This window comes from Ovis aries, chromosome 12 (genome assembly GCF_016772045.2).
Source record: "Ovis aries strain OAR_USU_Benz2616 breed Rambouillet chromosome 12, ARS-UI_Ramb_v3.0, whole genome shotgun sequence".
NCBI classification, from domain to species: Eukaryota; Metazoa; Chordata; class Mammalia; order Artiodactyla; family Bovidae; genus Ovis; species Ovis aries.
The window spans coordinates 49,903,719-49,915,928 of NC_056065.1; the positions used below are offsets into that span (position 1 = coordinate 49,903,719).

The 12,210-nt window shown below is 57.9% G+C and overlaps 2 protein-coding genes across 4 annotated transcripts in view; one reads left to right on the forward strand and one right to left on the reverse strand.

Annotated features, from left to right (window-relative positions):
• The first annotated feature begins 379 nt into the window (after positions 1–379).
• On the forward strand, positions 380–5,137 carry FAAP20 (FA core complex associated protein 20). 2 transcript variants are annotated; one of them, XR_009595842.1, is made up of 6 exons: positions 380–451; positions 715–850; positions 930–1,237; positions 4,121–4,187; positions 4,360–4,415; positions 4,537–4,595. XR_009595842.1 is itself a non-coding variant. In XM_027975751.2 (6 exons), exons 1-6 carry the CDS (start codon positions 399–401, stop codon positions 4,729–4,731), a joined length of 813 nt encoding a protein of 270 aa, XP_027831552.1. In that variant the 5' UTR covers positions 380–398; the 3' UTR covers positions 4,732–5,137. The 2 variants fall into 2 exon arrangements, 1 of the variants encoding a protein (XP_027831552.1); XM_027975751.2 differs by having other exon boundaries at positions 4,121–4,189; positions 4,364–4,415; positions 4,537–5,137.
• A 1,617-nt stretch (positions 5,138–6,754) lies between these two features.
• PRKCZ (protein kinase C zeta) overlaps positions 6,755–12,210 on the reverse strand; it is a 100,338-nt gene continuing 94,882 nt past the window's right edge. For both annotated transcript variants that reach the window (XM_015099272.3, XM_027975749.2), the window contains 5 exons: positions 11,447–11,566; positions 10,327–10,406; positions 9,890–9,979; positions 7,343–7,458; positions 6,755–7,135 (listed from right to left, as the gene is read on the reverse strand). In XM_015099272.3, the coding sequence (XP_014954758.2) occupies positions 7,048–7,135; positions 7,343–7,458; positions 9,890–9,979; positions 10,327–10,406; positions 11,447–11,566 (494 nt within the window). In that variant the 3' untranslated portion in view covers positions 6,755–7,047. The remainder of the gene's footprint in view (positions 7,136–7,342; positions 7,459–9,889; positions 9,980–10,326; positions 10,407–11,446; positions 11,567–12,210) is intronic.

Genomic DNA, 12,210 nt, shown 5'->3' on the forward strand with positions numbered 1-12,210 from the left:
GCAGACCCCAGGCCTGAGGGGTGGGGCGGCACCTCCCGGCTCAGCTGGAAAATGGCTCCCTCAGGGCAAGGCAGCCTCGCGACCTCAGTCCTGCCTCCAGGGAGCAACCCTGACCTCCGTCTCCCTCCCTCCGATACTGCCACAAGAGGGAGGTCACCCCATGGTCTGGGGGTCGAGTCCAGCGCCCAGATGGGAGTGATTTCGGGTCCACACAGCTCTCCGGGGGGTGCTGGGGCATTGAGGAGGGGGCCCTAGACCCGCTCTTGTCTGGGCGGGGCTGCCCAGGGCGGGCGACTGGGGTGTGTGTCTTGTTGTGGGCGGGGTCTTGCCGGGGGCGGCGCCTGGCGCTCCAGCAGCTCATTTCCGCCGGACGCGGGGCGTCTGGGCGGATAGAGGCTATGCGGAGGTCGCGGCTAAGTCTGAGCCGCCGGAGGCCGCCCTCTGGGGCCGGGTGAGGTTGGAGGCTGGGGGCAGCGGGGGGCGGGGGGCGGGAAGGGTCCCGGATGGGGCCTAGTGTCCCCGGCCCAGCGGTAGCCGGGTGTCACGCCCCCACGTGCTCCCTGGAACTCGCCTCGATCCCGCCCCGCCAGCCCTCCTCCCGCCCCACTGCCGAGCTGCACCCACCGTCTCTCCCCGCTGAGTCCTTCCTGTTCCCCGAGGGCCCCGCTCCCCGCTTCCCCTGTGCTGTGATTATGCCCACCCTCGCCGCCCCAGGCCTCCGAGCAATACCTCCGGGTCCCTCCCGGATGGCGGCGAGTGCGCGAAGCTGTGGACTGAGTTGCTGCGCACCGCGAGCGCAGACCTGAACGAGGACGGCGAGCTGCCGCCGCTGCCCGCGTTCCCCGGCCAGGTGCGTGTGAAGCGATCCCCGCGTCTCCAGCTGGGCTGGGGCGGGCAGGCGGGCGCGGTCCGACGACTCCTTTTTGCAGGAGCCCAAGCGCAGTCCTGAGCGCCCGCCCCTGGAAAGATTCACCGTGGGAACCGAGACCTTTTTCTGGACGCCCTTCCCGCCGCCCCCGCCGGGGCGAGGCGGGGACTCGGGCGGCTCCGACCTTGTGCTCAGAGCGGTCCGGGGGCACACGGGGTCCCCCCAACAATATGCAGCGCCCGAGCTCCGCGGAACCCCCAGCGCCGAGGAGCAGCTGTCAGAGGAGCAGCCCTCCCAGCGACAGCCGTCAGTGGACGGTGCGACGACCCTGCAGAGCTGTCCCATGTGCCAAGTCGACTTCGTCCCGGGGTGAGTGGCCCCCTGGGCCTCCCTCTCCTCCACTGCCACCCCCGTGGCCCCTGCCCTGTTTGGAAACCACAGGCAATTTCTGAAGCCTAGGGTGTGTTAAGTCGCTCAGTCCTGTCCAACTCTTCGCGACCCCATGGACTGTAGCCTACCAGGCTCCTCCGTCCATGGGATTTTTCCAGGCAAGAATACTGGAGTGGGGTGCCATTTCCTTCTCCAGGCGATCTTCCCAACCCAGGGCTAGGGTGCCTTAGCTCAACTTTGGCTTTTTAAAGTGAAATTTCATGCATAGAAAGTTGGCAAAGTGCAGAAGTGGTGCTGATCAGCTGGAGGGCACAGGGCTGGGGGTCTGAAGGTCCCGCTGCAGGTGCACTGGCCTGAGACCCTGATGACAGGCTGCAGCCTCCCAGACATACCCACTACGGTGGGAGGGCAGGGAGGCTCTGGCTCTGTTGGGGTCCACACTGACACCCGCTGGTGAGACTGCCTCCAGGGTGAGTCTGGGCTGTGGGTCATAGAGCAGTTTTTTGTTATGGTCCCTCCAACCACCTTCCCCGTGGGTGGACTGTGGGTTTAAAAAATGAAGACTCTGTTTCAGTGTCTAGAGATGCCTTTGTTTTAGAAATCTGATATATATGCATTTTTTAAAGTAAGGTGATGGAGTTTGACTTTGCTAAGTTCCACCTGTCCAGCTTTTGAGCCACGTGTCACATAGCTAAGGACACAGGCATGGGGGTCATGGGGGTCAGGACAGCAGGAAGGAGCTTGGTCGGATGTAGGGGATAGACGGCAGGTTTTGGTAGCTGGTCTTACTGTGTGTCCTGTGGCCTGGAGCCTGTGTTGAATTACATGCCTTGGCCCTGGTTTTTTGGAAACAAAACCAGTCCTAGGGGTGAAGGGAATGGCAGCTGATGACAAAAAGTTATCACAACAGTTATCAAAATGTGCAGCACAGACTGCAGAGGGGAGAAAAAACACGGTCTGCATTCAGATATCCAGGCTCCTCCAATGGTGATGTTTCACAGGAACCAAGCCTTTGAGAGCTTGGACAGTTCAGTGTGCAGGGAGCGAGGGGGTGGCTGTCCTCAGGAGGACCTGTGGTGAAGCCCCCTAGTAGGCACAGGTCTGGCGTGGCAGGAGGGCAGGTGTGGCGGCTTCGCTGAGATGCCTGTGCTCTGGAGAATTTGTAAAACGTCCTCAGACCCAGCATTTCACCGAACACACCTCTTACCCCATATTGAGGCTCTTGGATGGTTGTGGGCTGAAGACACCAGCTCCCTTGCCAGTCCTGAGGAAGCCGTGAACACTTTTGAAAATACTAAGTCCCCTTGATTCATACCGGTTGAGAGAAACCCAGGGACAGAAATATCATCGGAAGCCCTGGAGGAAAATTCATTTTCTTGGCAGAAGATGCCCTTGAAGCTTCCTGACACTGTCAGGGCAGCCCAGCCCTGCCTCTCTGTTGTAGGAGCAGCTTTTGTTTTTGGATTGCTTGCTTTTCTAAACGGTCTAAGGAGAGAGTTTCTAAGACTTTGGAAGGATGTTGGAAAGAAAGTTCCAGTCTGAGCTCTTTTGAGCAGTCAGATTAAGGCTTGGCCAAGTGCCTCAGCGTAGGTGTTGGTGCGGGCGGTCCAGGGTCTCTGTGCATCTGGAGTGCTTCTTACACGTTCTTCCTTTTGATTAAGAAGGAGAGTGTGCCCTGGCCAGGCCCCACCCCAAGGCTGCAGAGTAACTTGGGGACCCCCCTCCCTGGGGACAGGCCAGGGCACGAGGGAGCAGAAATGAGTCTTGTGTCTAGAAACACGTTTGCTTTCAGGATTCTGGGCAATGTCTGTGACCAGAGGGGGAAGCCCTGCCACCCTCTGAGCAGCGGAGGGGTGGGGGTGGGGGGGTGGGAGGTGGCTACTGGTCTGCAGGAGGCACAGGCAGCCTGGGTGCTTTGGGCAACCTAGTGCTTCCAGGTCACTCAGAACCGGTGGTTCTCTGAGCTTCCTCTCTGACACTGAGGGCTGTTACATGGTGGATTCCACAGACTACATGCGAACACCCCTCCAGGTCCCTGTACCACAAGCTCCGGGGTGGTCAGGAAGACTGGCTCCACTGCCACTTGACATGAAGATGGGTCCCTGCATTTGCACAAGACCCAGGTCGGCCCATGGGGTCTCACTGGCCCCTAGGCCCCTTGCATTTCTGGGTATCCTGGAAGGTCTGGGCCATCAGTCCATGCAGCAGACTTTGGGCTCGATTGGGATCCATCTCAGAGCTCTCGTTGAGGGGGTTCTGAGGAAACCCCAGACAGTGCTCCCCACTGAGGGACAGCACAGGCAGCGCCCAGACCCTCATGGACCATCCCCTCCCCAGCAGGGCTGAGTCTGGCCTGAGGTGCATACCCACCCTCACAGTGACTGCTCTCGGAGGTGCCACCCTTCACTCCGTCTTTTCCCAGTGGTTGTCAGAGGAGGGAGGGGTCACCTGGGGCACGTGTGGAGGCAGAAACACCCAGAGAGTTTGACTGATTGATGAGACAGAGCTTCTGCTTGAGAGGGGGTGGGGAAGACCCTGCCCTCCACCTCAGGGCCTGATTCTGCTGAGCCCACCTACACCCTTCACCCACAGGTGGATTCTTGGGGTTTTTCAGACACAGGGTCCCGGCCCTCAGATGCAGGTGCTTGAGGAGTCTGGTGCCCTGGGGACCTTGGACCCAGGAACAGGGTCTGGAAAGGCCCTTTCTCATTGGGGGGACTCCTGCCCCCCGTTCTGCCAGCTGAGGGCACCATCCCGGGTTTTTCTGTTATCACCTCCCAGGAGGGGTGTGAAAGGACAAGACACATACTCCGGCTGGGTGCCCTTCCCCGCCCATGACCCTCCCCTCTCCTCTGCTCACAGGCTGGCGCAGCTGGACATCGACAGCCACCTGGCCCAGTGCCTGGCAGACAGTACGGATGACATAGAGTGGTGAGCAGCCCGGCCAGTGCCTCTCCCACCCTGGCTGGGCCACCTCCTCTCTGCTGCATATTAAAGTCCCTAAAAGCTGCATATTAAAGCATGTCAGCGTGAAACGCTCATGTCCTATCTCTTTGTGTTGATACCGAAACATTGACTCATTTTTCCTTTTCTGCTGATGCTGAGCGGTGTGATGACTGAGGTGGACAGGGGCACCCAGCAGACGGACCAACCCCAGGTGGGTGACAGGGACAGTGTCACCAGCAGTGCGAGTATTTGAACTCAGGGGGCTTGGGAATGGATGCTTTGCTGACTCCGTGAACTTGACTCAGGCTTCACGACCATGTTTGAATCCCCAGGTGAACCTGTTCCTGCAGCTGCAGGGAGGCAGAGCAGCCCCTGGAATTTGCGGAGAGGGATCAGGTCCGCCTGCTGACGTCCTGTGTGAGCTTTGTCTTGGAGGCCCTGTGCAGGGGGGCTTCTCTCTTGTGCCGTCAGTCCATAGGTTCTGGAAGAGCCTCATCTTCAGCGCAGCCATGGCTGCAAAAGTCTAAGGTTACCGTCCAGAAGTCAGCATTTTCAAGAAAGGCTTCAGGCAAGCCATGAAAAGACACGGGGGAAAACTCCGTGTACACGGTACAGTGAAAGGCTACAAGCTGAGCAACTCCAACTCTAGGCTGTTCTGGAAAAGGCAGAACGCATGGAGACAGCGAAACGATCAGCAGTTATCAAGGATTAGTGGGGAGAACGTATAAACAGGCAAGAGCACAGAGGATTTTTAGGGCAGGGAAACACTTTATGACTTGACGTGTTAGTGCAGCCTCTCATTTGCAACAAGTGCATTCCCTGGGGATGTGAAGGCAGGGGCTGGGGAGAAGGGGTCTCTGTCTTCCTCCCCACCAGAAATGGAAGTGAGGGACCTAAAACTGCTCTGAAAAATAAACTTGTTTTTAAAAAGCATCTTCAGAAGCCTTTGTTCCTGGAAACACCTACTTTTAATGAAAATGACGACAGCACGCGTTGTCATTAAAGTTTTTAATAAAACGTGCAAGACTTGAGCAGCCGTGGCCCTGGTGGGCATGCCCTCTGCAAAAGGAAGGCCAAGGCCATGGCCCACCACTCACTGTACAAAACCACAGAACGTGTCTCCTGCTTCACAGTCCTGAAGGCACCTGTTTCCAAGAACCATATCAGAGGACACGCCGTGTTGTGACTGGAGCCGCTGGACCCACCTGGGCACATCCTTCGCCTTCTAAATTTATAAAAGCATGGGACCATGCACAAAATCACCCTGGCCGGGAACCCAGGTTACACACAGGTCTGTACACCAGCAACCACACTGGCGACTGGGAGGCTGTATCGTACCACCGCAGCGTTGACATCAATGCCGTGTGAACAAATCTGCAGCCCCTGTACTGTCTGAGCAGAGGTGTCACTGTCCCTGAGGCGGCACTTGACCCCGTTGTGGGCACACTGGGGTCTCCCCAGGTGACTGCATAGCCCTCCTGATGATGTTACCACACCCACCAGGCCCAGGCAGCCCTGAGTCTGGCCCAGGGTCCCTCACTTCCATTTTTGGGGGGGGGTGGGGAGGTGCAAGTCTCCACGTTCTAGAGGTGCTGCTCTGCCATTGGGGCCTGGCTGGGGTGCCCAGGGAGTCTGGGGGTACCCAGGGAGGCTGGTGTGTCTGTGCAGGGTCAGGCCAAGCCAGCAGCCTCTTTATTTTCAACTGTTATCTGCCCCAAGCCACTGCCACACTGGGAGAAGTGAGGCCCAAGAGTGCATGGCAATGTGGGACCCACACCCACAAAGGACATCCAGGGACCACTGTCCTGAGGGTGCACAAGGCCTTCCTCCCCACTCTGCCTGGCCTGAGCCACACTTGACAGTATCAGGGACTTAAAAAACCCACATGATTTACCTCTTTATAAAAAACCTTGGGTTCAGCTTTTTACCTAAGAAGGAGGGTGGCCCGGGCTCATGGGAAGGAGGAGGTGAGCCCCACCGGGAGGTGCACCCTTCTGAATGTTCTAAATTTTATTCCTTTACTTTAAGGCTAGGGCCCATCATACACATACCCTTTTAAAATGTCTAATTCTGAGCATTATTATTCCTGATAAAAATACTCTCCAAAAATCTGATACATAACACAAGACATAATGTAGGCACTGCTTAGTGTTTCCAGAAATATATTTTGTGCAGATTTCTTTTTCAACTTTGTGGGTTTTTTTTTTTTTTTTTTTGGTTTGCGGGTACTTTGGTGAGCCTTGTTTTAGAACCTCTATGACCCAATTTTCCTGGTCAGTCTAAGGCCCGGGTTGGGACCGATAGAGCCCATCTGGTGAAGGTGTGACCTGGGCATCAGACCACAGGAACTGCTGACATGCTCGGTATGAAAATACTTGTTAAATATTAACAACAGGAACTTACCAGGATTTAGAAAATGTTCCGAATTTGTATAAACTCTCCACTGCACAGGCACTTACACTCCGGCCGTGCCTCCTCCGCGTGGGCCGCGCCTGCGACTCTGGGCGGGTGCCCCCCGCGGAAAAAAGGCATCAGAGGGAAGCGCCAGCATCAGAGGGACACTTTATTCCTCGGGACATTACAGGCCAACTCCCGGTGGAGCAGGTCAGTTCTGCTTCTGTGGAAAGTGTGCACCTTCGAAGTTGGGGGCAGTTTCTCCCTCAGACACGGTCACCACGGCCCCCGCGGCGCAGGCGCGAGAAGTAAGTTCCTCTGGGCCTGAGGCCCATGGGCCACACCTGGAGGCCGTTCTGCCCTGGGCACCCGCCCACGCCCGGCCCCGCATGCATGCGCAGGGGTCAGGGCCAGGGCCGTCCACGCGTCCACGATGAGAGCGCGGCGCCTCACACGGACTCCTCAGTGGACAGCAGCAGTGGGTTGATGTACTCGAACCCTTCAAACTCCGACTGGTCGATCCTCTTGATTACGTCCCTGTGGCCCGGGACAGAGCAGGCTCGGTGGGCGTGTTCAAGACCCGGCCCTGTCTCGCACCGCAGCTAAGGACGCCCCACCCCTGCATGGGATTCCTCCTCCCAGCAGTTCAGGACGCCCTGCCTCCACCTGGGACTCTTCCTCCCCGCCCCTGCAGCTTGACTGACCCTGCAGCTCAACCCCACCCCACCGTAGTGCAGGCCTTACTCATCGTCAGGAGTCAGCTGCACCGGCTCGCTGGTGAACTGCGTATCAAAGTTGTCCAGGCCATAGTCGTCCGTGATCTGCGGCTGGAAGGGCGGGAGGGCCTGCTTCTTCCCCAGCTGCAGGAAGATACAGTCAGAGCCACTTGCGCCGACTCAGCGCTTTGCAAACTCAAACCACAGAATCAAACAGAAGAAATGGTGCTTAAGTATATACGCCTCGTTTGATGGCCAATTGTTGCTCTCTAAAGTGTAGGAGAAATTTCCGCCGAAGTCAGAAAAACTCTACTTGAGCTGAAAAGTGCTGGCAGCACAGGCCATGAGAGACATACCCCACGCCATCGAGGGCCTGCAACCCTGCTCCTTAAACCAATGGAGGCTGGCTTAGGGAGCTTTAATCTTGGAACCCCAGTGGTAAGAGAGCTGGGGCTTGGTAGGGATACCTGTGTTCCACTGGGACCCCTCCTCCCGAGACGCCTTAAGTGGCCATTTCTAGTATTCCTAGACTAGTATTCCTGATTAGTATTCCTAATCCCAAAGGGATGCACTTGTCATCTTGGGGGTTGAGACATGGTGGTGTCTGGAGAGGGTGGAGTCACATGGAGGAGGTGGAGCAACTCAAGAGTGGCTCCAATCACTGAGGGGGGGGCATGGGCCCCCAGGTTCACACACTCTTTACCTCCTCTCCCCTCCCTCCACCAGGTGTCTGCTGCACACGGGTGCTGGGCCAGGCCTGCTCCTCAGACCTCAGAGAGAGCCACACTGAGGCATGGGGGTGCCTGCCTGGAGGGACCGTCCCCGTCACAAGGGAATCTGGAGCCAGAGGATAGCCAGCCCTCTAGTTGAACCACTGTGCTCTCACAGCCGGGACAGCTTGATTCAGGGGGTGGATGACCTCGGCCTTTCAGGACTGGCTGCTGCCTTCCCTTGGAGGGTCCTGAGTGAGCCAGCCTGGAAACTCCCACCTGGGTGAGGCCTCCATGTGACCGGGTTGGAGACATGGTCCAAGGTCCCGTGTAGGGAGACAGCTCCAGCCAAGTCAGAAATAAGCCTCCAGTCCACCTCAGCTCATACCCTGTCTTTGCACTGTGGGGTCAGGGCCCTTAGGAACACCACTTATGGCAACAAAAGCAAACTGGGCCCGGAAAGTTGAAACAGGTCCCATAACTTTGGGGGATTTGGGAAGCTGAACACACAGGTTCTGCTAACGAAGTTGGTGCAAGAAGTGAGAGTGTCACAGAGATGAATCCCCCAGTCACGCCCGGTAGTGTCAAGGCTGCAGCCAGCACACCCAGGCCACCTGGAGAGGCACGCTTATCTCTGTCACCCAGGGGATGCAGGAGGGGGGTGCGGAACAGAGGGGATGGGCTGATCCCACTGGCAGAAGGGGGCTACCAGTGTGTGTATGTGCATGTGTGCAGGTGCCCACATGCCCATGTGCACGCTGCGATCCCAGGGCCCCGGGAGCTGGTGGGCATGGCCACACCCTGGACACTCTTCTGGGGACATAAGGCCTTCCCTTCTCCCTCAGCCTTCTGTCAGGCAAGTTTCCATATTCTTGTTAGCATGAAATATATTCAGATAAAAAGGGGAAAAAGAAACATTTCTCTTGTACTATTTTCCCTACTTTAGGTCTCAGGCTGCTTTAAAAAGATTTAAATAGCAAGTCAGAACAGACCATGAGGAAAATGCAGCCAGGTGCTGGCCCGGGGTCTTCCAAGGCCACCCCCCATCCCTAACCTAAGAGCCTCATGGCTGCTCAGCACCTGCCCCTACCCCCACCCACTCCCCGGGAATGTCACACACAGTGTCACCTCCTCTGCTCTCAGTGACAAGCAGTGAACTGGAACGGTGCTGCCCTAGAGCGACGTCCCAGAGTCCCGCCACTTAGCCCTGAGGTGTGACGGGAAAGAGGAGGCCCAAAGGGGCTGGGAGTGAGCGTGCTGAGGTAGTCTGAAGGAGGTGGTGGGTGGAGGTTGGGAGGGGCAGAGCTGTGTCATTGCCCTGAGGCAGGAGTGGGCCTGGCAGCGAGGGACTCCTAAAGGCCCAGTGGAGGAGGCGGCTGCTGGCAGGGCCCACGCAGGAAACGGGGGACTGTCCAGGATGTGGGCAGCTCAGACCCAGGTAGCAGCATTGGGGTGGGAGAAGGCCCAGACCCAGAAGGTTGAGTCCCCAGGACTGGGTGGGTCAAGGGCCACTGTGGGGGGAAGGACCACAGCACACCTGGGTGTCTAGTTGGGACTAGCTAGATGGTTAAGTGAAGTATCTGTGAGCTGACTCAGGGCGTGGACATGGAGCTCAATCAATGGGTGTATGGCTGTGCTCATCCACACAAACACATCCCCACAGGACACCCAGCACAGCATGAATTGGACGCCCCAGCAAGGCTGCTCTCAGGACCTTCAGGAAGCACTGCCCCCAGGGCCTCATCACAGCCCGCCTCCTTGTTTTCAATCAGTGTTTCCCAATGCATCCCCATTTCCACCCATCCTGCCCCCTGGAGGTCCCTCCCCAACCCGCGGAGGTGGGTATCCGGTTCCAATCACTTTACCAGGTCCCAGTCTATACTGCGGAAGAAGGCATGAGACTTGATATCGGAAAATCCAGTCTGCGGCCGGCAGCCAAGCCTCTCCTTGGGGTCCTGGTGTGTCAGAGTTCAAATGAGGACAAGTCAGCACAGAGCAGGGCAGCCCTACTCAGTAGCGGGTCTTAAACAGCACCAACAAACCACCCATGGCCGGCCCCCCACCCAGGTGAAACTGCTTCCTCCCAGCGGGTTAAGCTCCTTCAGGAAATGCCTCTTCGGCATAATTTCTCCTCATTAGCTTTTGTCAAGGTGAATAAGCAGCCACAGGACTAAGGAAGGAAGCAGAGTCACACCCACGTCCAGCACTAAACTAGCAGACCAGGTGGTAAAGCCTCAACCTCAGTAGCTGAGGAAGGGCTGCGGCCATGGCCACTGGGGTGCCACGGGGGCCACAAGCGTACCTTGTTTAAAAATCCTTTCAACACGTGGGAGGCCTTGACGGACAGGAACCGGGGGATCCGGATGGGCTTCTCCAGGATGACTGCAGGACCGGAGGAGAGAGTTGTTCCTTCTCCTGGCCCTCCTCCAGCTCCCCCTCTTCGACCCTAGCCTGTCAGCTCTTCCCAGCAGCCTGCAGGGCACTGGAAACCTTTTCTGGGCAGGAGGGTCATGGCAGTCACGGTGGCCTGGGCCTCTTCCTGCACCCCAGCAAGGTCTCCAGGCCTCAGAGGCCCTGGTGCCCACGATCAGGCATGCTATGATCAGGGATGAACCAATGGCAGCTCAGCTGGTCCTGTGTCCCCATGTCCACAGGCGCAAGACAACACTGTGGGACACCTTCCCCACATCCACAGGCACAAGAGGGCACCATGGGACAGCCTCCCCACGTCCACAGGCACAGGAGGTCACTGTGGGACAGCCTCCCCACGTCCACAGGCGCAGGAGGGCACCGTGGGACAGCCTCCCCACGTCCACAGGCGCAGGAGGGCACCGTGGGACAGCCTCCCCACGTCCACAGGCGCAGGAGGGCACCGTGGGACAGCCTCCCCACGTCCACAGGCGCAGGAGGGCACCGTGGGACAGCCTCCCCACGTCCACAGGCGCAGGAGGGCACCGTGGGACAGCCTCCCCACGTCCACAGGCGCAGGAGGGCACCGTGGGACAGCCTCCCCACGTCCACAGGCGCAGGAGGGCACCGTGGGACAGCCTCCCCATGTCCACAGGCGCAAGAGAGCACTGTGGGGACAGCCTGGGCCAGCATCCTGGGGGCAGTCAGTTCTGTTCCAGGGGCCCAGATGGCAAGAAGCTGAGGCTGAGCACAGCCCCCGTCGGGACTCAGGTGCATACTGGAGGTGGGGAGAAGGGGGCCTGGGCCAAATCAGGACAGATTCTTTCCTGTGGATGTGAAAGAGCAGTATCCCCCTGCCCACTATACTTTGCTCCCTGAGAGCCAGTAGTGGACAAGTGGCCCCACCTAGTCTGTGGCAGCCACGGCAACCAATCAGGAGACTCTTTCACCCCCACTTCTAAAAGGGGAAAACCCGCAGGGCATGGAGGGAACGGGACATATGGCCCACGCACCTTGGAAAAGGTAGTCTTCAGTGTTCATGTCAGGGTTGTCAGTGATGATGTCAAAGGGGGAGCGGCCTGCCATCATCTCGAACATCAGCACGCCCAGCGCCCACCAGTCCACGCTGAACCCTGAGGGATAGCCAGGCTGGTCAGGCCAGAACTCTCCATTTGTGCTATCCAGTCACAGGGCAACAGCTGTGACCTGGACCTGGACCACAGCTGAGGCTGGGTGTCCCCAGCATCTCCCAGGTGGCCTGGCCTCCACTCTGTCCATTGTCCTGGCAGTTGCAAAGCTGTCTTCATGTCAAGGAAGCCCAGGGACAGCCAGCCACCCCCGATGTCCAAAGGTGTGCAGCTCTGTCACACACAGGACCCCCATCCTGGGAAGGCTATAGACTCTGCTTTGGACTACGGCTGCTGTCCATCCTCGTTTGGTTACTAAGTGACTTCAATCGTACTGGCCTCCCGGGTGCCCAGGGATCGGAGGGGGAGAGAACCTGCTCGCCCTGCTACCCCCCAATTTCAATGGCAAAGAAAATATGTGGAAATATTTGAAAGAGTATTTGTGATGGGAAAACAGCAGAACCCCAAAACGCAGAGGGTGTGCATCTCATTTTCATTTCACATCCAGAAAGTGTGTGGACGCACTCCAGTGTCACAGGGGCTGTGGGTGGTTCTGGTGGGTTTGGGGAACCCACACTTATGGGCGGCACCAGTGGCGTGGGACCTCTGCTTGGGGCCTGTCTTTGCATTGTGTTCTCCTTCCCAAGCCT